Below are 27,696 nucleotides of genomic sequence, written 5' to 3' on the forward strand. Positions count from 1 at the left end.
AATATTTTATAATTTTTATAAAAAAAAATATTTTATAATTTTTATTAGAAAAAAATAATTTTATAATTTTTATAAGAAAAAAAAATAATTTTATAATTTTTATAAGAAAAAAAAATAATTTTATAATTTTTATTAGAAAAAAAAAAATTTATAATTTTTATAAGAAAAAAAAAATTTTATAATTTTTATAAAAAAAAAAAATTTTTATAATTTTTATAAAAAAAAATATTTTATAATTTTTATTAGAAAAAAATAATTTTATAATTTTTATAAGAAAAAAAATAATTTTATAATTTTTATAAGAAAAAAATAATTTTATAATAAAAAAAAAATAATTGAAATTAAAAAAGAAGTAAATAAATAGTCAAAACTTGTCAATATATAGCGCACAATTTTTTTTTGAAGTTGACAGTGCATTCAGTTAGAAATAACATAAAAAACAAAAAAAATTGTGATTTTTTGTTTCGAAGACGCAAATTTTTTCGTATAAAATATTCATTTTTTGTTTCCAAGAGTAAACATTTCTCGTAAAAAATAATACTTTTTTGGGTCCAAGAATAAAAGTTTTTGAGAAATAAATTGATTTCCTGAGTACGTGCAGTTAAAAGTAAAAACAAAAAAATGGTTTTTGTTTCCAAGAATAAAAATGTTTCGCATAAAAAGTTATTTTTTGTTTCAAAGAATAAAAATATTTCGTATAAACTCATTTAACTTTAAATCTAGATTTACACTCTTTTATATTTCGTATGAGTTAAAGTATTTGCATAGGTATGGCGGCAAGGAGCTTCAGCTGTGCATGTTTTATATGAAGTGCAAATACATACATATATATATAATTAGTTTCAAATAGTTACATACAGAGCTAAGAATTCCAATTACACAGAAACTGCAACACACACACACAAATCGCTCATTTGTTGCAAGGGCGTCCTAAACGAAAAAACGAAAAGTCGTTTTCAATTTCCTATGCCTCCATACATAATTGAAGAATATAAAGATTAGGTGGAGAAGGACTTGGCTTCACTTGATGTGTCCAACTGGCGCCGGTTAGCACGAGAAAGAAACAACTGGCGCGCTTTGTAAAACCTTGGCCAAAGTTGCGAAAAGGTAAATAAATATTTTCACCTTAAGAGGTACTGCTAATTCTCATTGCCATGCATTTTTTACCCAACACAAAAGGGGGGCTTGCGGTTATTTCTGCACACTTAACTAAATTTATGTTTCTGCTTTTGATTACGGAACTCATGCAGCAAATGAGCGATATGTATACACAGTGTATGCACACGAGCAGGCACTGGATGTTGTTTGAACAGGTTGTTGCTTTTGTAATCACATAAAATATTCCCTAAAAACATTGAGAGAATACGTCTGGTATGGCAGTCTTTCAGTGGATATAAATCTTGGCTTAATTCGCAGATGCGGAAGCTGCGGAACCGACTATCTTGATGATAACAACGACAACAAACAACTACAACAGCAGAAGCACATTCAAGCTTTGGTTCAGCGCAATTTGCCGATAATAACTTGCCTAGAATACTGAAACAATTTGAATTTATACTCGGATAAGGAGGGGAACTGCAGAGCCGATGAACTAGCGAACATCGGTACCAAATTGACTGATGAGTACTCAGACAATGATAGAGGTATAGCCTTGCAAACATGTAGACTACGTATCCGCGGAAATTCGCGTATCCGGAAATTGTAAGAGTAGCGAATGAAAGATGGCGTAACGAAGCCACTTGCAAAATCGCCCGACAGATGTGGCGGACTCTCAATGCTAAACGCACAGAACTACTACTACTACGAGGAGATAAGCACAGTAGCACACTGATTTTAGTTATTACGGGGCACTGCCTAATCGGTAGGCACGCCCAGCGGATGGGTGTGCAAACATATGACTTCTGCAGAAGTTGTCTATAAGAGGAAGGACGATCCCGCACCTTCGGTGTCACTGTCCTGCTCTATCCAGACGTATACTCGCCATTTTGGGCGGACATTTCTTTAACGAATTAGAAGACCTCGGCTCTGTCGAAATCAAGGATCTTGCGAAATTTTTGAATAGTACACATTAGTTTCAGGAGGGATAAGTGCTAGTTCCCAATGCGGCATAACAATGGGACATGAGCCTGAGTGTGTCCACAATGGAAAACCGGTTCTACCTAACCTAACCTAAAGAGTGCCGCTGAAGTAGTCATTCTCTGAAGTAATTTGCAGAATATTTCATGCGCTATGGTACCTTGGCTCTCTACAGCATGCAAGCATTTTTGTATGCAAATTTATGTGTTTTACAAAGTTCGCATGTGTCGCAAGCTGTGCAATGGACATTCCGCATATAATTTTTGCAGCTTAAGTTTTAACAATTCGTAATTTTCAAATATAATATTTTATAGAGTTAGTTGAAATCAATTGAATTGTTTGAGTTCGTTTCGTTTTTGTTTTTGTTTTAATTTTTGTTTTTGTTTTCGCTTTTGTTATTTGTTATTTGTAGTGCTCGCAGTATTTTCCATTTACTCACAAACTTTAATTAATTCCACTTTAATGCTTAACCAGTATACATCGTTAAATACATATATATATGATGAAAATCTTACATATTACAGTTATGTACATGTCACACATTTTTGCAAAAAAAAAAACAAACAAAAAAATACTTTTTAAAAAAAAAAATTAAAATAACAGCACTTTTAAAACTTAATCTGCACTTTAACTGGCTCACCACTGGTGAATTGTTTGAGAGTTACTGTATTGGCTTATACATACATATGTACTCGTACAACAACAATCACTCTCCATTATCATTTGTATAAAATGCGTTGCGAATTCACACAAAATCATTAATTTTGGTTATTCTAACTTCCTAAATTTTTTAAATAATAATAATGGCAAAAAAGAAAATTAGCAGCCAAAAACATAGTAAAATTCATTTAGCGTACGATTATCGTAAAACTCAATTTCTATTAAACCATAAAAATTGTGTATACGTTCACTTTTTTTTTTTGTTTTCATTTTGTAACATTTTGATTTGCTAAGCTTATCGAGGTGTTTGTCGTTTCTGTAAACTTTTCAACAAAATTTACACTTCGCCCAACATCAATTTTGTTATTTCCCCATTTGTTAGGTGGTGCATACCTAAAGATTTTCTTACTTATTCGTTCTCACTAATCTACTTTAATTTACTGTTAAACCTCGAATTCGTTCGCCGTTATTGCACTCAAATCTTTCATAAGGCCTTCGAGGTTGGCCATTTCCTGATTTAGTTCTTCAGTTGAGGTGCTTGGCGCTAGTCGTTGTATTTCATCGTTTGAGTGTGCGACTGATGAGCCGCCTTGCAATCGGTTTGTAGGCGTGGCAGCGGAGAATGAGGGCTTCTTGTAGGGCGATTGATTCTGTGGACGTATTGTGACTGCAGGTGCTGCGAGAAAGAACAAATTGCGGTTAAATAAATTTATAAGAAGTAAAAAATTCAAAATTACTATAAAAATCGAGCTTTTGAAACTTTTGGCTGGCCATAAATTTAGTGTGCATGGTTTTTTACTCAGTATTTCCACTAAAATTATACTACGATAATACTCGTAAAACCTAAACGTAATGTTCCTGTAAGAACAAAGACGGCGTTCTGGGGACTGGCATCCAGAGCAAACTTAAATTATGGAGGGAACACTTCTCGAACTTGTTAAATAATGGCAACTGTGCATGCCACATGAATTGACAGATTGAAATGAAATTTCGCAGACGTTCATATGAAGCGTGTACCAACATAATAAAAAATTAGGCTAGTAGCAACACCCTCTCTTGTCGAACCGCAAAACTTATTGAACAACCTAGTATTTTAGTATGAAAACGTCCATGACTCTACTCAATCTACTTTCCAAAAACCATACATCGATTAAAAAAGTGTAGACATATTTTGTTACTCACTGTGTTTGTTGACAGGTGTTGCACCCCCAGTCGGCGGAGGCCCTGGCACACTGAAACTTTTCAACGGGTGACCACGCTTAGAACTATCAATAGTTGAAACGCCACCATTGTTTGCGGGACCGCCACCAGGACCGGCTCCACTGCCACCTCCACCATTCGGGTAACCAGGACTGCTAGAGAAAATTTATAATTTATAATTTATAAACAGTGCAGCTATCAGATAATATATGAGAAATCATCACAAATATATTAGAAAACATCATTTGCCACAAAAATATGATTTTATTGAAATTTTTTAAAACAAAAAATTCGCCTTACAATAATCATAATACAACATTTGGGTAGGACCAATACAATAGAAGAATACAAAGGCGCAGTTATGAGATAATCGCGGGTGATGCCAGATATAATATATCGGAAAAGTTAAGACATTAACAAGACAAATTTAGCACTAAATTTTGCTCTCCGTTCCATCCGAACTAGTGTCAACACTATCGTTGTCATCACACTTGGAATGTGTCGAGCTGCCTGATGACCACGCATCCTTTTGAGATTGAGGTGGCAACAGGAAGCCGCACTGTATTGCAGATTTGCGTTTCCTCGTGCTTCGCTTAGTTGAAGCGGCACGTTTCCGCCGGCCACGCAGACGCTTTAATTTACGTTGTTCCAGTGCAATGTTGCGGTACGGCAACTTCTGCTCCTCTGACATTGAATTCCATAAGCGACCTGCCGTTATTGCCAAGCGCGCACTCTCGCGCGGTGACATCGACCCACTTCCTGATTCACTGCCATTTGTTTTCATGCGCACTTCGGCGAGAAAGTTGAAGAAGGGATTTGCTGAAGCCGAAAGCTTGGTATGACGTATGATTTCTCGATGGAGTGTGCTGGGGCTGAAGCAGACGCGCGTTTTGCGACGAGTTGGCCGCACCAGAGTTGTGAATACTTCACATATTTTCTCCCAGATGGATGACATGACACTCAATTCCGTTTGATGTACTCGTATTCAGTGGATGGATGGTTACAAATAAAAAAAATACAAATAAAAAAGAATTTATGTTACACTAAAATTTCGTCGGCCGATAAAAATTTTGATTTTATTTAGACATTGAAATAAAATTGAAAAATTTTTCATAAATCACTTTGTTCCTGATTGTCTGGGCGATTGGTAGGCAAAATAGCAGTCAAAATTAATTAAGTGATAAATGATGTTTCTGGAGATACTTATTCGATTACCTCATTTATTAGCTGCTAGTGGAGTTTCTTCAAATTAAGGTGAAATCACTTACCAGAAATTACCCTCATAACCATAAGGATGTTCGGGTGTCTGTGCCAATGAGCCTGGCTGTTGTGTCAAACTCTGCTGCGAATGTCCCGTGTCGACCGTCATATGCGAACGATTGGCTGAAATGTTGTATTGTGTGCGTGGGTACTGTGGTCGCTCCATGGTCGAGTTCATCGACGTAGCTAAAGTGAGTTAAAAATTGTAAATGTACAAATGTATGCCTGGATGAATATAATTAAAAGGGCGGATTGTGTCTTAACCTTTTTGCATCATTCGACGGAATAAACCGCGAACAAAAACTCTCTCTTAGCACCAAGAGTGGAATAGTCCGCGTAAATAAAAGCTTTCTCTTATCACCGAGAACGGAATAATTAATTTTTTGTTAAAGTTTGAGGAAAATAAATAATTTTTTTATAAAAACAAATAGTAAACGCCTTGCCGACGCGAGGTATTTTGAGCACATCGCGCATTTCGAGCGGTGATGCAAAAGGGTTAATCGAGAGCTAAATATAATATTTTTTTTTTATGCACGAGAGGCTGCAACGTTTGCAGTAGCCGCTCGATATTTGATTTGATCTGCTGCGACTTACTCATGTAACCGGGCACATATGAACGTTTGTCCAACGAATTTGTAACTGGCACTGGCGTATCTACATCATACTCATGCACCACAGAGCGTGGCAATGTTAAGGCACCGCTACTCGAAGCACCGTCACTACAAACTGCAATGAAGAAATTTAAAGGGCCATTTACAAATTAGGAAAACCACGCAGCAGATTTACTATTTCAACTTACCTGGCGTTGTGCTGTGTATATTTTTATCTATATTCTTCAGCTCCATCTGATCGTGATGTATCCAAAGATCCGGTGGCTTTGGTACACCAACATTTTGGTAGCTATTAAAAAATTATGAAATCGGTTAGGAAATTTTTCTCAGCCAAATAAATTCACTTAGTAAGAATAGTGCACTCACTCTTCGTACCTCTTCTTGTTGTGATCGGGTGTGGATTGCGGTTTTCGTCGACACACTAAAACCAAAATGGCCGCAATTACTATTACCAAAAATACAACAACGCCCGCCACTGAGTACAACACAATTTCATTGCTAATGCCCTTAGCAATGGGCTTCGGTTCCTGCATCACCACCGTCGCCGCGGTCGTATAGGCGACAAGCGCCGAGAAGGGCGCATTGCTGATGCCCTTTCCAACACGCGCTTGCACTTTGAAGTAGTATGTGGTATAGGGTTTTAAGTTAGGCAACATCATCATTGTCTCATCGCCTGCGAACGCCTCAATGGACCAGTCACGATCACGCTTCGTTGTATCCGTTGTGAAGTAGATGTTGTAGCCGGTTATTTGGCCCAGACTGTGCTTGGGAGGGAGCCATTGTAGAATGACATTTTGTGGATTCTGCTCATCGGGTCGCACGGTCAGCTCGCGCGGTGGCGTGATTGGCACATTTTGATAGGTACTGTTCAACACCGACATGGACCAAGCCGATTCACGTCGCCCCTTTACCACTTTGACTGCAAACTCATACTGTGTGTTTGGACGCAGATCGTTGATCATGCAATTGAGATCGGTGGTGTTGTGGTAGCGATAGCGACTAGAGCCGGAAATGCCGTATCGTACAGTGTAGTGCCGATTATCGGTGACATGTTGGTTTTTGCTCAGCGTGGTGTCTATCCAGTAGACGACTATCGATGAACTGGACATGGTAATGGCGCGCAGGCCAACTGGTACTTCTAGCGGCACTGGTATATCGAGTGGTTCCTCGTCACGTGTTTTAATGTTGTCATAAATAGGCGGACCGTCACCTTTGACATTGCGTGCACGCAGCGATACCACATATTCCGTATTTGATTCTAAATTTTTCAGCACATAGTAGCGTTCAGATTCTTTTAGTTCGATTGTGTTCTCATCGGGTATACCACGACCCCAGCCTAGTACATAGCTGCGTATCTTGATTTCATGCTGCTGTGGGGGGCCCCAATGCAGCGCAATGCTATCACCGCCCGGATGTATACCGATCCAAACCGGTTTACCTGGCACCTGAGTTTCGTCTAAATCATTTTCAAGTGTCATGACACGATTCCATTCCGTAAAGGGACCCGAGCCATTCACTGTCATAGCAGCAATTTTAATTTGATATTCCGAATGCCGCTCCAAGCCATTCAATTCGAAGTAGCGAATATTTGCTGGTGTACTTTTCACTTGGGGTGTATCTTTCAGTTTACGATAACGGATTTTGTAGCCTGTAATTTGACCGTTGCGCTCCTCTTCAGCTGGCGGCTCCCAGTGCACAGTGACAGACTAAACGGAAATATACGTCAGCGATTTAATGAAAAATGCTTCAAAAATGTAATTTGCGTAAGTACAGTAAAGGGAAGTATGTATAGTAGCCATGCAATTAATAGAAGCTTAACGGGTTGGGGGTAATCAGAATTTAAAAAAAATTGAATTTTTTTTGCAAGTATAATATCTTAAAAATATTGTGCGAAAATTTGAAGTGAATCCGACAAATACTTTTCGAGCTATTCAACAATTAACAAAGGGCGCTCGAGCGCTCCGGTCATCGATAGCAAAACTTTAAATGCGTTTTTCTCATATTATATTTTTTGAACTGGTACTTTCACTGTAATTTAAAAACCGCTTGGTAGATTTCAATCAAATTTATACTGCTTTTGAAAAATATAAAAACTCGTGCCTGATGGAAGAATTTTTTTTTTTTCAAAAATTTTTAAAATTATTTCGGTTTTTTCTCGAAAATCTGAAAAATATTTCCAGAGGCCGCCTTATTGTTAATTTTGAAAAAAAGCTTAGACCAGGCACAAGATTATCTATTAATAAAACTCATTTCTCTTGTCCGATTGATTTTAGATGAATCTCCAAGGACTTGTGATGATCACCGCAAGGGACTTCTGGAGAAACGGGCTACACGCAAACAGCCAGCGATAACTTTTACAATTATTAATTTTTTTTTTAATTTTGCTAAAGACAAGTCAAAACATTTTTTTTTATTTTTGTAAAATAAAGCAATTGACTAGCAAAAAAAAAAAATTTAAATCATAATTTTTTCGGCCGTCTGACTACCCCTAATCCCTTAAATTAAAGTAAAACAAAACAAAGTAAAGCAAAATGATGCACTGAGTTCAGCAAAATTTCTTAACTCACCGTGGAGCTGGTCACTTCAAGCGTTACATTATTGGGCGGTTCAGTTGGTGTGGATGAGTAAGTTTTGACTTTTATTTCATTTGAGGGGTCACCCATGCCATTCTTGTTGAATGGCACCACAGCAATGGTGTATTCGGTAAACGGACGAAGCTCAGAGAGCACAGCACTCAAAGATGTGCTATCGTGATACATCTCAGCGCCACTGTCATTCTGAAAAAAAAAAAAAATATTACAACACATCAGGACTGAGTATTACGCTAGATGCATGGCAGTGACCTATCGGCGGCCCTGCATACCTCAGAATAGTATATGCGATACTTCAGTATTTCGCCATTAGTTACGGTAGGAGGATCCCATTTTACGAAAATCTCTCTTTCGCTGGTCGCATGCCCATCGACGTTGCGTGGTGGGCCAGCAATATTCTCCTCCGGTTGCGTCAGCACTTCCAATACCTGTAGAATTACAATACTGTAAATTTAACTGTAAAATAAGTAAAAAAATGTATATCCACCTCAGAAGATTCACCAGCTCCAAAGTTCGTATTGGCCACCACGCGAAATTGATATGTTTTGCCAGGCATCAAGTTTTGGATGTTCACCTGTTGATCATCGTGGGATTTGGTAACGATTTTTTGTTCGCTATAAATGGCGAAACAGCAAAACGAATGAAAGATAAAAGTAATTATTGTATGTTGAGAATAATAGCAATGCTTATTTTACACGTGCATGTACTTATGAAATATATTTCTTTAGTGTATATTTGTACGTACAGTACCTGGCCATTGAATTATGATCGATGATAAAAATTACATATTTATGGCTTTGAGAGCGAATAAAAAGCAAACGGTTTTAAAGGATTTAAAAAGTTTAGATATTTGTTTTTATTAAAAGCTTCTTGACATTTTTGCATTAAAAATATTTATTTTAAACTAATATTTCGTGGCTCCTCCCCTTGCTGTTAAGACGACCGCAATTCGTTGAGGCATACTGGCTACGCACTGTGTTATCTTCCTCTTAAGATTTTTTGGTCATTATACCACATACCTTCGATGTTTTCCTTATGCTGTTGTATTGTGGTATTATTCCGCTGGTATGCTGCCGATTTGAGATATACCCAACAATTTTCGATGGGGTTAAGGTCCAGTGAATTGCCAGGCCATGGCAAAACCATTATTTCCATTGAATTCAGACAATTCATGCTCATCCTGGATGTGTGACATGGAGCTCCATCTTGCATAAAGGTGTATTCGTCTCTCGGACACTTCAGGCATCAAAACGTTTCTCAGCACCTCCACGTACTGGACAGAGCGCATTGTTCCCTCAATAAAATGTAGCCGACCTGGTCCCTCTGAGGTTATACAGCTCCAAACCATAACACAGGTGGGGGTGTTTGACCCTTGGAAGCACACAATCTTCAGAAATATTCAAAAAAGTGTGAATATTCACATCTTCTTACTACTGCTATTTGACAAAGGAAAAAAATGTTTTTTTTTAAACTTACTTTTTTCTAATATTCCGCATCGAAGTGTCTGTGAAGTTGTGCCCAAAGTTTCTGCCGATTTCGCATACAGGGTGTCAGCTTTGGCTTTTTTGCTGGTCGTCTGCAAAAAAGTCCATTTTCGTATAAGCGTCGTCGTAACGTTCTTTCCGAAATATTTACTCCAGATTCCTGAACCTCTCTTAAAATCATCCGACTTGAAGCATTTCTGTTCCAGAGAACTGTTTGGATGATTTTGCGATTTTGCCTGGTTGAGGTGATGCATTCTCAATTTGGCGATTGTTTGAAGTTACCGCTAAAATTTTGTTGGTATATTTCAACTTTTTGGCAACATTTACCACAGACGCCTTGGATATTCCAACGGTTCTTGCTATGTCTGCATTGCTCAGGTTCTTGGCTTTCAAAAGAACTGCAATTTGTTGCTTTTGTCCCGATGTCAAATCCGCCTTCGGCCCATTTTCTACAAAAAAAAACTGGTTAAATTGAAAAAAGGATAATCCACTTGGCAAATTAAAAGATATGTACATTTTGTACTTACTGTTGTTATATTTTAGATATATGAATATTCACTATTCAATTCTTTCACTTTTCAGACGATCTCAATTAGTTTTTTTATGCTCCTCACACAAGATCAAATTAGTTCGCCCTGGCACTTGCACACTTAACTTTTCACTTATAAGCAAAAAAAAATGTTCCTTTTCTAATCGTCGCAGGCGAATTGACCGAAAATTCTTAAAAACATCTAAGAACAGGTTAAACCCCCTTAATCCCTTTTTTATTTGGAAAAGCCCAAATTAGATTGAACATTTTACCTGATATTTGAAGTTTTCAGAAAAAATGCCGTCGGTCATAATTCAATGCCCAGGTACTGTATGTGCGTGCAAGCGAATACTCATTTAACTTATTCTACGGCCTTTAAAATTCCCTAAAGATCTTTAAATTAAGCGGATGTATGTCCTTTGTAAACAATTTCGGCCGATTTTTTTGCATGCCATCTCATTTCAGGTGTTTAGTAGCTGCTTAACATCCAAATGCCATTGTTTCTGGCAAGTGGTTATTTGTTTGTCGTCTACCCATGACAATTGTGTCGCCATCATAGCTCTTTCACCAATAGTGGGCCACTCAAATACCAAGTGGGTGGTGTGTCTGGTTCTCAGTACGCTTGAATAGATTCGGAGCATTTTCCTGCTGCCAATTTGACAAAGAGGAAAAATATAAAATTATTGCGCAAAATAAAAAAGGAGCTCAGAAAAAGGAACTACATGAAAAACAGCAAATTGCGTTTGCCAAAATAAGGAAATTCTACTTGGCAATTTGCAAAAGCTGTTTTCAAATTAAATCATTGAATTGACGTTGGTGCCAACGCAGCAGCAGCAGTCTGGATTCGAACGACTTCCGCTGCGAGACAGCCAACTGGCGGTGTAAGCAAAGAAGAAATGACATCGACAATTCCAAAGTGAATGGGAGAAGTGAAAGCAAAGTAGTGTCGTCGATTTGTTTTTAATATGAATTTTCACTTTTTGCCTTCATCTGGAAAATGAATCACTTTATTGGCTTTTTGTGTTCGCTAATTGAAAGGACGATTTCTGTGTTCAAAAATAAGTAAACGAAATGGAAAACCGATAAATCGCGGGCATTGCAAACCATAAGAAAACTTCTGCTTTTATGGGATATTAATGAATTAGCGATTTATATAGGGTCTTTCAAGTACGTATCTGTTTTTTAGATGCAACACACATTTTGAGTTAGAATATTCGAGTATAACAAAGCGTTAAATAACTAAAGCAGAGGCACTTATTGACGACAAGTTTTGACAATTTATTAGGTGCGCAACTACGTTCTCGCTGTGTTTTAGATGAAAATACAAATTTATTTAAGAAAAAATGGTTACAAGTGAATCTTTGAAAGTATTGCCCATCGCTGGCTACTACTTTTTTCCATCTTTCTGGTAGATCTCGTATACCGTCGCGGTAAGACTGTTCATCTTTTGAGGCTATCCACCGATCAAGCCATTTTTTGATGTCTTCATATGAATGGAACTGCTGCTCAGCTAGACCATGTGCCTTCGATCGGACCAGGTGATAATCGGACAGCGCAATATCTGGAGAATATGGCGGGTGGGGCAGGATTTCCCAGTTCAGTGTTTCCAGGTAGGTTTGAACGTGAGGCCGAGCGTTGTCATGCTATAGAATCACTTGTTCATGCCTCTCCGCGTATTGCGGCCGCTTCTCGCGCAGTGCTCGGCTCAATCGCATCTATGGAAGTCGATACGGATCCCCAGTAATGGTTTCGTTTGGTTTTAACAGTTCATAATAAATAACATCAACTTGGTCCCACCAAATACATAGCATAACCTTCGCATCGTGAATATTCGGCCGAGGCGAGGACGTAGAAGCATGATCGGACAGTCCCCATGACTTTCTTTTCTTTGGATTGCTGTAATGAATCCATTTTTCATCACCCGTCACGATGCGATGACGAAACCCCTTTTTTGCTTTTTTGTCGCTGGAGCAGTTGTTCACAGGCGAAAAAACGACGTTCAACATCCGTTGGTTTTAACTCATAAGGAACCCAAGACCCCTGTTTCTGAATCATTCCCAAAGCATGCAATCGCTTGGAAATGTATTGACGGGTAACTCCTTATACTGAAGCAAGCTTTTCTTGCGTTTGACACGGATCCTCATTGAGCAATGCCTCCAATTCAGCGTCTTCGAAGGTTTTTGACCTTCCTTCACGCGGACGGTCGTCCACATTCAAATCACCGTCTTTGAAGCGACGGAACCAAACTCGGCACGTTGTTTCACTTAAAGCAGCATCTCCTTAAACTTTGTTTACCATATGTCTAAGCTTGGTTTATGCCGTTTAAGTTATGTGAGAATCGACGGCATCTATTGACAAACAGCGGGAATGTAGTTGCGTACCTAATATTTGTCTTTTATTTAATTTCAAAAATTTAATAATTTTCAAAATTCAATGGACTATAAAACTGCCCACTCGCAACTTTTCTAAAAACTCAGATTTACATATGCCTATATTTTATTTGCTGGAATGTTGGTACAATTGCCCTCTATAATATTGCAGAGTTTGAGCGAGATCTGTTAATTAGCTTGTTTTTGGTATTTAATTATTATCAGTCAACCGCAGGTGTGCTTTGCGATTTTCACTATGGATAAAAATTTCGAACAAAGAATTTGTCTTAAATTTTGTGTTTTGAACGGGATTTCGTGTGCCGAATCGTTGAAAATGTTGCAGAAAGCCTATGGCGAGTGTGCTTTATCAAAAACACGGGTCTACGAGTGGTATATAGCTTCTGCAGGGGGCCGAGAGGTTGTAGAAGACTTGCCCCGATCTGGTCGCCCATCAACGTCAACGTCTTCAACGGATGAAAACGTTGACAAAGTCAAGGAAATGGTGCTGGAAAACCATCATTTAAGCTTGAGGGAGGTAGCTTGTGACCTTAGATGTCCAATATTTTACACCATCAATTGGGCATGAGACGCGTGGCTGCTCGACTCGTTAAAAGATAGTTGAATTTCTTTCAAAAAATTCATCGGACGAAGGTGGCTGAAGACATGCTGGAGCAAGTGGTTTCGGACCCAATGTAATGGACCAGACGTGGAATATGAGTTTGGCATGCAAACCAGTCAACAGGCGGCTGAATGCCGCTATCCACATGAGCCGAAACCCAAAAAACCACAACAAAGTCGGTCAAAAGTGAAAGTCAAGCTATTCGTTTTCTTTGATTATCACGGTGTTGTGCACTCGAAATTCGTTCCAAATGGTTCTACGGTAAATAAAGAATATTATTGCGAGGTTATGCGACGTTTCAGAGAGAATGTGCGTAGGAAACGTCAAAATTTGTGGAATGAAAACTCATGGAAACGCACGGTCTCACAAGGCTCATATCGGGAACACTTTTTTGACCAAAAACTCGACAAATATCGTCGAAAAACCACCGGATTTAGCCCCCTGTGACTTTTTCCACTCCGCGTACGCCGCTTTGAGTCGATAGAGACCATTAAGGAGAATTCGCTGAAGTAGCTGAAGAAGATCTTTTAAACGCATTTAAAAGGTGCTTTGATGACTGGGACTAATCGTTGGCATTTTGTATTGCATCGAATGGAGCCTATTTTGAAGGCGACGAAATAAATTTTGATGATTCAACAATTATTTTCCGTTTTATTGAACAATTATCGGTACTTTTTTGACAAAATGTATGCCCAACGAGCTTTGAAACCATTGAAAGTTTGAAAATAGGCCTGTAGTTCGCGATGTCGTTTTTATTCCCAGCTTTGAATAATAACTTTCCAGGCATCTATGAATTGTTCACAAGCTAACGATTTATTATTGCATTATATTTATTTTTATTATTATTAATATACATAGAAAAGAAAGGAGCTTTGATCTGATAACTTCGAGTTTATTTATTCAAAATAGTCCCCTCTGGCCTCGAAAAAACTATTTTGAGCGATCTAAAAGATATTCGAAAGAGTGTTTCAGGGCATTCACCGGAATGCCCATCAGGATATCAGCACAAGCCTTTTGGACGGCCTAATGCGATGCAACAAACGTTTCAAAACGCCAATATAGAAAAATGCGTTGACGGTTTGGCCCGTTCGCACGAACTCCTTGTGGACAATTTCCTTGGAATTGTAAAAATAAATGAGTATCGCCTTGATTTTTGACTTCTCCAAGAGATGGACAATCATCGCGATAAACTTTTTTCATAAATTTAAATGCTGCGGTAAACGTTTTAACGATTTTAAAACAAAATTTGATATCAGCTCTTTGTTCGAAACTCATTTTTGTACCGATGACACAAACATACTGACACTTTAGACGCAATAACTTCTCTTCCACTGAACCCAATGTCAGCAAGCTTTCATTGGACGTCGGCTAGGGATGTAACATCCAAAGCACTAACTCATTAAAAATATTTTTTTTTCAATGATAGCGCCATCAAAAACATTTTATGAGCCAGTCTTCTTTCTTTGGACTTCACCTTGTATATTATACAATAGTATACATATACGCTCCTTACTTCTTCTAAAGTTCTTGTAAATTTCGCATTGGCTTTAGGAAGATTTGCACAAGTTCCCCATAATACATCGCATGGGCTATGAGCCCGAGTGTGCCGCTACAAGGTTATGACAAGTACTTATACATTAAAAAAAAAGGTTTTTAAAAATTTTGATTTTGTTTTGCTGAAAGAAATGTACGAAAAATGCTCCGCCGAAGCAGTGGCCTAACCCCACAAAAAGTTGTTACTTTTAAGCTATCGATACAGCGTAAAATCATTGTGTCTCAAATAATGAAACATGTCCGAAAAAATCGAGCATTAATTCTAAATTACTGTAATTATATATAAAATTGCAATATGCATAAAAAATAATTGGTAAATTTATTAGACTTTCTAATTTCAGTCAGAAATCGACTCAGTTCTAATGACTTACCGTTCGCTGTTGTTCATCTTGTAGAATACTGTGTAGGACACCACTTCCACTGGATTTTTCATAGGCTCCATCCAGCTGAGCGTTACAAAGCGTGGCTTCACGATTTGCGCAACCAAATCGCGTGGTGGACCCGGCAAACGACTCAGTAGTGCACCATTTATATGCGTCACGCCACCGACAGACTGCAGAATGCCACCGCTGCTATCCGTATTGCTTACGCCAGTAATGCCTATGCCACCTTCGAGTCCATCTAAATCTGAGGATAAGTAGGAGGAACTTGATGATGTCGCTTGTGAATTGGATGTGGCTGAGGATATTTGTTTTTTGTTTTTGTTCTTCCAAGAGTTCAGTACTTTGTTTGGATCGTCACCATGTTTGTAAGCGTCAATGAACTCCTGATTGGCGTTCAAATCGTCATAATCGTCTTCGTCTTCGTTATCATCATCTTCTTGGTCATCACCACCGCTAAACTCATGCGTACTTGTTGGCAATTCCAATGAACTGTCCGTGTCTTCCATTTCCAAGTCTAACTGTTCGACGTCTTTGAGTGATGCAAATTCACCATAACTGTTGTCATTTTGTGGTCTCTCGTGTGGTCGTGGTAACTTTTTACCTCGCTGTGAGAGTAAACTGTCCAGTGCGCTTTTGGAGAGACTACGCGTCGAACCCATAGAAGCGTCAATAGCATCGCCGAATGTGTCAAAAGGATCAACTGATTTAGAGCGCCCTTCTACAGACGCGCCACCCTTGCGACGTCGCATGGGCGAAGCTGATGGTAGTAGTTGAGATTTTGACGTTTGCGGAAGTGGTGGACGGTAATTTTTAGATTTACCTTTGGATATTGGCAAGGATGGATGGTGGGAAAATTTGTGAAGTGTTAAAAGAATGTTGCGTGTCGTGAAAGGAAGTGGATGAAAATAAAGAACAAATAAAAAAGGAAAAACAAAAAAGGAAATTAATTTGTGAAAAAATCAATGAAAACAATTTTTAAAATATTTATTTTCTATGCAACAAAAATTATATATTCATATTCAAATAAAATCAACGAATCAGTTTTTTTCGGATTAGCGCACCGATCCGGTATACATCGAAAGCAGATTTATTTACATAAATTAAGCTAAAAGAAAAAAAGTAAGCAAACTAAATAACAAAACTAAGTACTAATTTGTTATGAGCGGGAAAGGTTTGCATCAGCTTTAGGAATGATTTTTAATGAGCCATGGACTTCTTACTTGCTAATTACTCAATTTGCTAGGTTAATATTTTTAGTATTCCCAAGTCGCAGAAAAAAAGTTAAGCTTTCAAAGCACCCTTTACTCAAAGCAAATACTTGGTAGGTTATGTCTAATAAAGGGTGATCAGATTGGAGGTACTTTTTGCAATAGGATTTTTTTGACAGATCAGGCGTGACTACTGTCAAATTAAATACATAATTTTTCTAAGCATTCATTGACATTTCATCATGGAAAGACGTACGCCTCAACAACGTTTACAAAGCTTAAAAATGTATTACGAAAATCGACGTTCTGTGAGAAGTGATCATCGCGCGCTCAGGCTAACTTTTGGCGATCAGCGATGAGGCTCATTTTTGGCTCAATGGCTACGTTAATAAGTAAAACTGCTGTATTTGGGATTTGAGCAACCCGAAACTAATCAAGAACAGCCATTACATCGATTGAAAACAGCCGTTTGATGCGTCTTTTGGGCTGGAGGTATCATCGGCCTACATTTCTTCAAAGACGAGACTGGCGCCAATGTAACAGTGAATGGCGAACGCTTTGCGCCATGATAAACGACTTTCTGAGGCCGGAAACTGAAGCCCGTGATCTTCACAACACGGGTGGAGTTGGTTCCGCCAAGACGGCGCTACTTGCCATACAGCCCGTGGAACAATGAGTTTACTGCGCCGTCGTTTCGGTGAGCAATTTAACTCTCGTCTCGGACCAGTGGATGGGCCATAAAGATCGCGTGATATCACTCCTTTGCACGTTTATTTGTGGGGGGGTATGTGAAGTCTAAATGATTTGTGGCTAAACCAGCTTCGATTAAGGCATTGGCAGCCAAATTAACTAAAGTTATTCACGAGATACCAACGCGAAGTCCGCCAGCGAGTCAATCAAAATTGGTGTTTACGGATAGCCGAATTAGGATGCAGTCGCGGTCAACATTTGAAAGGGATTATCTTTTAAAAATTGGTAGCAGAAGGCTAATCGCTTACCCTGCCAGAAAAAAAAATAAATAAAAAAAAATAGATTAACGAAACCAACGCAAGACTTAGTCTTGTCGAGGCACTATGCTCCCGAGTGGAGTGAACACGAAAAAAAAACTTTCAAAAATAAATGCCATGAATAGTTCTGCAAAAAAATAATAAAGATTGCCCAACAAATTTGAATTTCCTGTGTTTTATTTCAATTTAAAATCCGATACCTCTAAATTGATCACCCTTTATGGAAACCGAAAAATATAATAAGGCGTCCAACGTATTTTTTATACAGTAAGGTTGTTAAAGCGCAGATTAGTGGTCTCACTAGGTTAGAGGGTTTAATGTATTTAAGCCAGTTGCTTTTACGTCCAATTCACAGAGCTTCTCAAGACAAATACAAAAAATACAAAAAGCTTAATTTTGATTACTAAAAGCGCTTCGTATTTGGCATTAGTAGGTACTCAATGGCTTGGCAACTGTTAGTTCCATATTTACAAGTTGATATCTGGCCTTCGTCGGTTCTACTACTCACCGGTTTGAACAACGCGGAGACGCGCCGCCGCTTGCACACTACCCGCTGGGTTCGTGCCGACACACTGGAACATACCGGCGTCGGATTGCAACAGACCGAAAATGCGTAGATTGTGTCCGCCCACCAACTGCATGTACGTGTTAGGTGTGATTACGTCACCATTCTTTAGCCACTGGATCAGCGGCGTGGGTTTGCCGCGTATCGAACACTCTAACTCTAATTCTTCTTTTTCGTGGGCGATCTTGTCTTTCGGGCTCTTGATGAACTTGGGCGGCACCAAAACTTGTACGGTGGCTTGTGCATCGAGCGAGTCGACTGTATTGCTAGCACGACACTGATAGTTGCCCGAGTCTGTATCTTCGGCCGAGGAAATTTGCAGAGAGCCCGTACCGATAATGGAGAATTGCGAATCAAGATCGTTGAGATCGAGCTCTTCGCCACTGCGCAACCACTTGATCTGCGGTTTGGGCACACCGTTCGCCACACAATCCAAGGTGACGCTGTCGCCCTCTTTCACGGTTTTCGGTGAGGGACCGACAAGAAAAGATGGTGCCACCAGACTTTCACTACCCGGATCTGCCATCTTTTTGATGTTCAAATTTGTCTTGCTGCTCAAGCGCGACACACTACCCGAGGTAACATTGCATTGATAGGCACCGCGATCGCCAATGCCCACCTCATCGATTTCTAATGCGCCATTCGGCAGTACAACCATGCGTAATTTGTCCAATACTAGCGGCATGTCGTCTTTGATCCATTGCACCGCGTGCTTGATGCCCGGCTGAACTTGACCGATCATGCAGCGAAAGTACGCAGTCTGGCCGGGTAGTAGATACGTTTCGATGAAGTCTTGATTTAGGTCGGGCAAACGTGCTATGGATACCACGGCCGCGCGACTAACAATAGTGCCGATGCCATCCGCACTGAGCAGACACTGGTAGGAGCCGGTCAAGCCGCGATTCTCCTCCACGGAGCTTATGTACAATGAGCCGTTTTTCAACTGAGTGCGGAATGTATCACCCACAATACCCAAATCCTGGCCATCTGGTGCACGCCAACGTATATTCGGCAATACTTTTCCAGACTTGCCGATTTGTGCAGTGCCGCCACACTGCAGCAACACCGAATGTCCTTCCGGCACGACCACATCCTGTGGCTCTATTGTAAAGGTGAGCACTGCAAGAAATAAAAGAAATTGCAGAAAAGAATGTCAGTAAAAATATAATAGAATGCAAGATATTAACATAATGATTTGATCTGCAAGCAAATGAATTGCAGTGAATGTGAGCGAAACACAAAGGATGAAGTAATCAGTTGCACATATGCCACCGCCGCAGGACTATGATTTATATATGACTTCATTCACTCAGTCGTGCATGTACTCATGTTTACCAACTGCACGTGCAACAACAAAAAAGGAGACGAACGACCTGCCTGCCTGCCTGCCCGCCTGAGGCTTCATTATGCCACTTAATGCGTGCCGGCGCCAGTGTAGACCCCATTGGGCTGCCTCTTGAGCACAAGCATGAGCCTACGAACACCCACATACACTCACAGACACACGCAGAGGCATGCAGAGCAAATGTGCAAAATATAAAAGAAACCCTGACCCCAATTTTAGCATTTGCTAGTACCGCTGCATTGAAGCTGCTCTGTGTTGAAGTCACAATTGTGGGATGTGGTATGGGGGTGACTCATTTGATTGCCCTGGTGGCGGCTGGATGGCAGCTTGTTGTTACCGCTGCGGCAATCTGCCAGCTTGTAAACATGATGATGAAACAATTGATGCAACACAAGCTCGAGTTCGCCCTGATGGCAACGACAGTCAGAAGTCAGCAGAGTTGGTGGAAGGAGTTACAACTCCCGCAGATATTTGCAAGTCCTTAGCTCATTGTTGGCCTTTGTTCGAGGTATGTTTTGTTTTAACGCCCGGATGATGATTGCAGTTGACATATTTTCCGAGTGTTCCGAGCGAGAGCGCACCACACTTAGATGTAAGTTTGTATGTAGATACGCATTATTTATTATTTTTTTTATTCTAAGGCAAATTTCCACAAGCTTGCGTAAAACTTTTAATATATCGGGTGGTTTTTTAAGAGCTTGAGAACTTAAAATGATAATAAAAAAAAAATTAATTTATTAAAAACAAAAAAACAAAAAAATAAAAAATAATAATTGGCGCGTACACTTCTCTTAGGTGTTTGGCCGAGCTCCTCCTCCTATTTGTGGTGTGCGGCTTGAAGTTGTTCCACAAACGGAGGGACCTAAAGTTTTAAGGATACAGATACCTGTAAAATTTCGAAAACAAATTTTTTTTTGTTTTTCATAAAATGTTAATATAATCCTTTAAGAATATGTCAAACAATTTTTACAACGTAAATTTAAGTATTTCTTATATTATAAATCGTCAACCGTGACGACTCTATTCTTTGCGTTCGAGCGCTGGGAGAGGTATAGTTACGTTGCCGACTTTAGACGCGTTTTTCTCAAAACTTTATTTTTCGAATTGGCGTACACGATAACTCGAAAAGTTATTGACCGATCTCCTTGAAATTTTACACCCATCTTTTTTATGATATTACTTTCTATGTGAATTTTGAAGTTTTCGACAATTTTTCGAAAAAATAATTTTTTCGAAGCAAAAATATTAGAAAAATTCGCCTCGAAATTCATTTTTTTAAGCATTTTATTTCATATAGAAATGATGACATTAATAAACAAAAAAGTTTTTGGTTTTTTGTATTCAGGTCACTGACGCCGATGCTACAATGCCCGCCGATTGAGAAGCCCCGCTGCGACCTTCCTGGAAGAATTAAGTGTACATCCGCCATTTTAAATGATTAAAATAAAAAAAAAATTTGTATATTATTTTAATGTATAAATAAACTGTATGCCAATTTTGAAAAAAATATATTGACTTCTTCATTTTAAATAATTTTAATGAAAATCAGGGAAAATATGGCCGTTTACAAGTATCTGCACCCTTAAGTCGATTCCGAATGGCAAATGGTTTTTTATGAAGAGCTTTTTCATTGCAGAATTAGTAGGTTTCCCTTTGCCTGTTGAGGGGTGACCGCTATTAGAAAAAAACGTTTTCATTCGAATCTATATGAACTCCCGAATGGTAGTCACACACCCATCCATTTGGCTACGGCGGCCGAACAGAAATATTGTTGGAATGAAGTTTTGTTTTATTATAATCTGGCAGATAATTCCGAGGTATTTCTTTTTTGAATATGAAATCCGGCACATGTTCGCTGCGGCTACGAGTTTCATGGGCCATTCAATCAGTCAAATCTTTCCAATAATTCCAATAAATCTGGCCGTATGGCGTCAATAGGGGCTGGAATGTTGATAATAATAATTTGTTTGGCGCGCTGTAAGGCGAGTTGCGCCGTCTTGTGCGAACCAAATGTCGTTGATGGTTAGCTGATAAAATTTTTGGAAACAAAAATTCAGTCAGCAACGCTCGATAGCACCGCAATGGCACCCCTTTCACATTTCGGAAGAAATAAGGATCGATGGTGTCGCCAGTGCTCTATGAACATCTCTATTCGCGAGAGATTTATTAATTTTTTACTTTTTTTACTTTTCTACTTAAATTTCCACAATTTGGGCGCATTGCTTGGGTGTTAAATTCAATCCAAACCTTACTGAACAGAAAGGTCAACACAGTTTGCCATCAACACAATTTCAGCTATCAAACCACAGTTGTCGATATCGATAGTTGTCCTCCAGATAAAAAAACACCCCATACATATAAGCCTACACACTCATATACATATATGCAAGTGTATGCGGCAACAAAATTTATTTTCTACATAAATGCATGAGCGCATACACGCCGCGACAAATGATAACACATCAACATTTCGTCGAGCAGCTTTGACTGTTTTTATTTTATGTTTTCAACGTTTATTATTTTTTAATAAAAACATAGCTCATTGCTTAAGAGGTTGAAGTTTTAGACTTGATTAAAAAATCAGAAAAATTCCACAAACTTTTCTTCAAAATCTTATAGTTTTTATTTAGAATTTCTAAAAAAAATTTTGGCACCTATCTTCCCCAACTTCCGATTCAATATCTCTAGCAACCGATTTCCTCAAAATAACTAGCACTTACCATAGAATTTAAGATACAAAAGTACTCTATACATACAGGCCCCTATCCGCGTAAGGCCTCCATGCTATTGCTTTACATTACAATTAGGTTAAAAGATTTACACTTTAAGTAAATTTTATAAATAAATAAATAAATTTCTGGTATGCAGTTTTACCGCTTATTAAATTTTAATGTAAGAAGCGCAAGTTTCAAATTGCTGAAAAATCGAATTAAATTTTGACAATTTTTTTTGCATATGGCGCTGAGAATTTTTTTTCGGCTATTGGGAAGCTTTTTATATGAGAAGAATCAGCATCATCAAGGCAAAAAATTATAAAAAATTAAGGGGATTTTTACTAACTTTAAATTTGCATTTTATTTTATTAAAATTTAATAAACTATAAAACTGCGTACCAAAATCCTTTCTGGAAATTCTAATTAAAAACCGTGTAATTGGAATGAATTGAATTTGTGGAATTTTTCTAATTTTTAATAAAATTTTAAAACTGGATTTATATGGTTTTAGTTATACAGAATTTTTAGAAACATTTCGGGTATGCAATTTTATAGATCATTGAATTTTGGTTTTATAAAACCTTGAATTTTGATATGATAAAGTGCAAGTTTCAATTAGATTAAAAATCACACTGATTTTTGACAATTTTTTGCGGACGCTGCCTACTCGATATTTTTTTATATGGAAGAAAACACCCAACACCGTCAGCAGAAAAAATTGCCTAAAATCAACGCGATTTTTAAATCACTTGAAACTTGCACTTTATCATATCAAAATTCAAGGTTTTATAAAACTGCGTACCTGAAATTTTTCTAAAAAATTCTCTTTAAAAAGTTTGAAATTTCGATGAAAATTTGCCGATTTTTCACAAATTTTATACAAAGTCCGAAACTTGGTTTTATATGGTTCTTGTTGTAGCATGAACTATGTTTTTATAAAAAAAATAATTAAAATTACGAGATAAGTAAATAAATAGTCAAAACCGGTCAAAATGTCTACGTGCTATCGTTTTGCCGCCAAGTGTATTTAAGTATATATGCAGATTTGTTCCCAGTGATTCAATTGAACTGTGCAACCCTTTCAACGCATTATGCATCTCGTTATTGCCACAGTTATGTGTGTGTGTGTGCAACACTTTATATTCAAATTAGCCGCCCATTCGTTGCGATGCAAGAATACAGGGAGGATCTCATACCCGCAAATATTGATGCATCAACAGTGATGACGTCAGGCAGGCTGTATGGATAAACTCTAAACAAAGGCGAGAAGTCATTCATACCACCGGCTACCTTCCATTAAAGCTGTTAATTTAAAACTGTTGATCCCGATTATGTTGCTGCTTCTGGTACCATCAAAAGGGGCTCTTAGCTTAATTATTGTTTTGTGTTTTGCGACCTGGGTGGATTTTTCGAAAATAAAAAAATAAAAAAAGTTATGTAATGGATTTAGGAGCAAGTACATAATTGGGTTTTGTCAATAAAATCAAAGCATCGCATGAGTTTGTTCAGCTGAGTGGAAAACTTTGAAAAGTAATTATTTTAAAACTGTGGCGCATTTTTAAATCACATTTTTAAATTAACAGAGGAACTGCTGCTCTGTGGCTTTGCAGAAGCATTTGTGAGTTCCCATTTAAGATTACCCGATATCAGTTTGGTGCAATAAAGACTAGCTTCAGATTTAATAGGACTATGAATAAGTTCGTGCGGTTTTTTTCGAAATTTGAAACTTTATTGACGTAAAATGGTTACAAATTTAATATTCAAAATATTGTCCATCGCTTACTACTACTTTTTCCCATCTTTCTGCCAATTCACGGATTCCCTTTGTGAAAAATTCGGTCGGTTTTGCCGCAATCCACGAATCGATCCATTTTTTGACTTCATCGTAATTACGGAAGTGCTGGTCAGCCAGGCCATGTTGCATCGATCGGAAGAGATAGTAATCGGATGGCGCAAGGTCTGGACTATACGGCGGGTGGGGTAGGACATCCCATTTGAGCGTTTCTAAGTATGTTTTGACCACTTGTGCAACATGTGGCCGAGCATTGTCATGTTGCAAAATAACTTTGTCGTGTCTATCGGCGTATTGCGGCCGTTTTTCTCGCAGTGCTCGGCTCAAACGCATCAATTGTCGTCGGTATACACAGCATAACCTTCAGGCCATGAATATTCTGCGCCGACGTCGATGTTGAAGCATGGCCAGGGTATCCATACGTTGCCCGACGTTTTGGATTGTCGTAATGGACCCACTTTTCATCGCCAGTCACAATTCGATGCAAAAAACCCTTTCTTTTGTGCCGTTGAAGCAGTTGTTCGCATGCCATAAAACGGCGTTCAACGTCTCTTGGCTTCAATTCATACGGCACCCAATGGCCTACCTTTCGGATCATTCCCATGGCTTTTAAACGTTTGGAAATGGTTGATTGATCAACTCCCAAAGTTTTTGCAACCTCTTCTTGCGTTTGAGCCGGATCTTGATCGAGCAATTCCTCCAATTCGGTATCCATGAACTTTGGCGGCGCACCCTCGCGTTCTTCGTCTTCCAAGCCAAAATCACCACTTTTAAAGCGTGCAAACCACTTCTGGCACGTTCGCTCAGATAGAGCATGCTCACCATAAACTTCCACCAAGATACGATGACTTTCGGCTGCTTTTTTCTTCATATTAAAATAATGAAGAAGAATTCCCCGCAAAAACACATTATTTGGCACGAAATTCGACATTTTCAAGTGTGGTAAAAATATTGTTGTTTACGCTTCAAATAAAAAACGTATACTGACGTTTGTGCCTTACGACAGTAGCTCTCCAATGAATGTTTGGAAATGTGGATCGATGGAATAATAATCAAGTTACGCCATCTGTTGTAAAACCGCACGAACTTATTCATAGTCCTATTAATAGCATAAAACTAATCGAAAATTATTACTTAATTTTCCGAATAATGAAAAATAAAACCTTAGAAGCTTTGCTGGCTGCTTGCTGGCGAGCTACTCGGATGCTGGAAGCGGTTACTATTTTTACGTTTAAAAATATTTTAAAGATCGACTTAGACGAAAATAAACCAAAGGCTGAAGAATTTGAAGCCCTATGTTCCATAGAGGAATAAAAGAATAAAATATATATAAAGAATTTGAGAAGGAGTTTAGTTCTCTTCAGGCTCTATAAATTGAAGCATTTACAGCTAGCTAATGGGTTTTCCAATAAGAGGTGATCGGATGTTTATTTCATTATAAAGAGGAGGGTATGACGTTAATAGTGGAAAATAACATCAGGCAAATGACCACCACGAACACGCTTATAGGACGAAATCCTTTCATGAAATTTTCCATAAGCGAATTGCAAAGTGGCTGCCCTATGTCCTCGATAGCCTCACGAATTCCATCTTTGAGGTCTTGAATTGACCCTGGGCTGTTGGCGTAGACCTTCTCTTTCACGTGGCCCCAAAGAAAAAAGTCACAAGGCGTTAAATCACAAGATCTCGGTGTCCAATTGTGATCACCTCTTCGAGAGATAACACGCTCCGGAAACTTTTCCCGTAAAAGATCAATGGTTTCGTTGCTTGTGTGGCACGTAGCGCCGTCTTGTTGAAAATAAACGTTGTCCAGATCAATACAATCCAATTCCGGCCATAAAAAATCGTTAATTATCTCTCGATAGCGCAATCCATTCACCGTTAACACTTGTTGGAATACCTTTTACTATTAACTTGTTTCAAGAAAGAAAGTTCACCATTCCGAAAACAGCATTGAGGGATGTGAAAATGTATGTATCCCAATTATCCGATTAAGAAAGAATTATCTCAGAAAGTCTCAGAAACTCCACGCCATTCAATTTCCAAGCTCGTAGCTATGTTTACGGGACGATCGGCGCACACGCAGAAAAGCTAGGCTCATTATTAAATCCCTATTGAAGAAGCTAAAATTCCATCAATCTTCTCAATTACACCAACACCTCAACAGCCAGCCTGTAGATATCTGCCCGTTGGAGGTATCAAAATGGTATCAAAACGGCGCTTTAGTGCTGCGAGGGACGAAAGATGCTATAGGGACGCCTCGACATCTATGACCACAGTTAGATATTGGTTCAACGAATTTAAACGTGGCCGAGCATCCGTTTTTGACGAGGAGACGGCAGACGTGGTTACCAAGGAAATCATTCAAAAAGTTCACGACATGATTCTCGCCGATCGACGAACGAAAGTGCGCGAAGTAACAAAGGCCATAGGTGAGTCGACCCGAACGGCAATTAATATTTTACATGATAACTGGCGATGAAAAAGGTGTCGGCCCGAGGGGTGCCGCGATTGCTCACAAGCACTAGTGCGGCGGATGCGGCTATTAACTTCGAAGCAGTGTTTGGAGCAGTTTAAGTGAAATCCGAAGGAATTTATGTGTCCTGTTGTCCCCGAGTCGAGTCGAGTTGTCACACCAGAAACTAATCAACAATCAAAACAATGGATTTCTCCCGGTGAATCTGCTCCAAAGAAGGTGAAGACAGTCACATCGGTCGGAAAGGTCACGGTGACGATTGTCTGGAATGTGAACGGTGTCGTCCTCATGGATTTTTTAGAAAAAGGAAGAACGATCACTGGACGATACTACAGTAAGTTATTGGACTGCTTTCATAAAAAATTGAAGGAGCCAAGGCCGCATTTGACAAAAAAGAAGGTGCTGTTTCAACGCGATAACGCACCGGCACATTCAGCCGGATTTGACGCAGCTAAACTGCGTGAATTGCATTATGAATTGCTGCCGCAACCCGGAATTCACCAGATCTGGCTCTTTTTGACTTTTTCTTGTTTCCTAACATGAAGAAACGGTTCGCGGGGGGAAAAAATTAGTTCAGAGGCGTATTTTGGAGACTTCGACAAATCCGATATTTTGGAGGGGTTCAAAAAAATAGCCGGAGCGTTGGGAGAAATGTATCTTTCTAAAAGGGGATTATGTGGAAAAATAGAAAAAAAAATTTGAAAAAATGGTGTCTTCATTTCTAACACAGATACTTATTGAAACCCCCTCGTACTTTGGGAGTGTCAGTCTGGTACTTCAACCATTTCACCTACTTACCCACCTAAAGCAGTTAGTTTCTTCAAAACAATGCACCAGTTCACAGAGCACATCTTTCGAGACTGGCTTCAAGAAAGGCTGATTTCGAAGAAACTTAACACCCTCTATATAACCCAGATATAAATAGCTTCCAGCGAATACTTTACGTAAGACGAATTTGTTAATTTTAAAGCAACAATTGCTAAAGTCAAATAGTTTGCCTTGCCAAGTGTCCACAGAAACGTACATACAATTTTGTAGAAGAAGCCTGGTCATCATAAGATGCACTATTTATTGCTGATATTCTATCAGCTGTCAGACATACATTTTTTTGCAGGCTCCTGCTTCGCCGCGAAATCCTTACTCTATCGCATTACCCAAAAAGAAATGCGCTATATGAACAAATTGGCGTCTGGAAGAAAGAATTGGGTACAAAAATATGCTTCAAGAAATATTTTTATGAATCAAAAACACTC

The 27,696-nt window shown here is 38.7% G+C and overlaps 2 protein-coding genes across 2 annotated transcripts; both read right to left on the bottom strand.

The window, feature by feature from the left end:
- Positions 1-714: 714 nt before the first annotated feature.
- On the bottom strand, positions 715-19,561 carry LOC128867006 (neogenin). Its single transcript, XM_054108098.1, has 12 exons — positions 19,498-19,561; positions 18,060-19,235; positions 15,325-16,156; positions 8,886-9,012; positions 8,671-8,826; positions 8,375-8,584; positions 6,174-7,513; positions 5,996-6,096; positions 5,791-5,922; positions 5,205-5,382; positions 3,919-4,088; positions 715-3,412 (listed from the first exon to the last, which is right to left on the bottom strand). The coding sequence occupies exons 1-12, from the start codon at positions 19,559-19,561 to the stop codon at positions 3,180-3,182; spliced, it is 4,719 nt and encodes a 1,572-aa protein (XP_053964073.1). The 3' UTR covers positions 715-3,179.
- LOC128868095 (uncharacterized) lies at positions 4,181-5,081 on the bottom strand. Its single transcript, XM_054109829.1, has one exon. The coding sequence runs from the start codon at positions 4,889-4,891 to the stop codon at positions 4,370-4,372; it is 522 nt and encodes a 173-aa protein (XP_053965804.1). The 5' UTR covers positions 4,892-5,081; the 3' UTR covers positions 4,181-4,369.
- Positions 19,562-27,696: the final 8,135 nt, after the last annotated feature.

This window comes from Anastrepha ludens, chromosome 6 (assembly GCF_028408465.1).
Source record: "Anastrepha ludens isolate Willacy chromosome 6, idAnaLude1.1, whole genome shotgun sequence".
Taxonomy (NCBI): Eukaryota; Metazoa; Arthropoda; class Insecta; order Diptera; family Tephritidae; genus Anastrepha; species Anastrepha ludens.

Bases quoted from the DNA above. Each gene is read 5' to 3' on its own strand.
- LOC128867006 (XM_054108098.1), bottom strand. From the start codon at position 19,561: ATGGGGTCTACACTGGCGCCGGCACGCATTAAGTGGCATAATGAAGCC. The intron at 19,236-19,497 runs GCAGGCAGGTCG...TATTTCTTGCAG, and splicing joins AGCCTCAGGCGGGCAGGCAG to TGCTCACCTTTACAATAGAG. The intron at 4,089-5,204 runs GTAAGTGATTTC...TTTCTCTAGCAG, and splicing joins GGTTATGAGGGTAATTTCTG to TCCTGGTTACCCGAATGGTG.
- LOC128868095 (XM_054109829.1), bottom strand. From the start codon at position 4,891: ATGTCATCCATCTGGGAGAAAATATGTGAAGTATTCACAACTCTGGTG.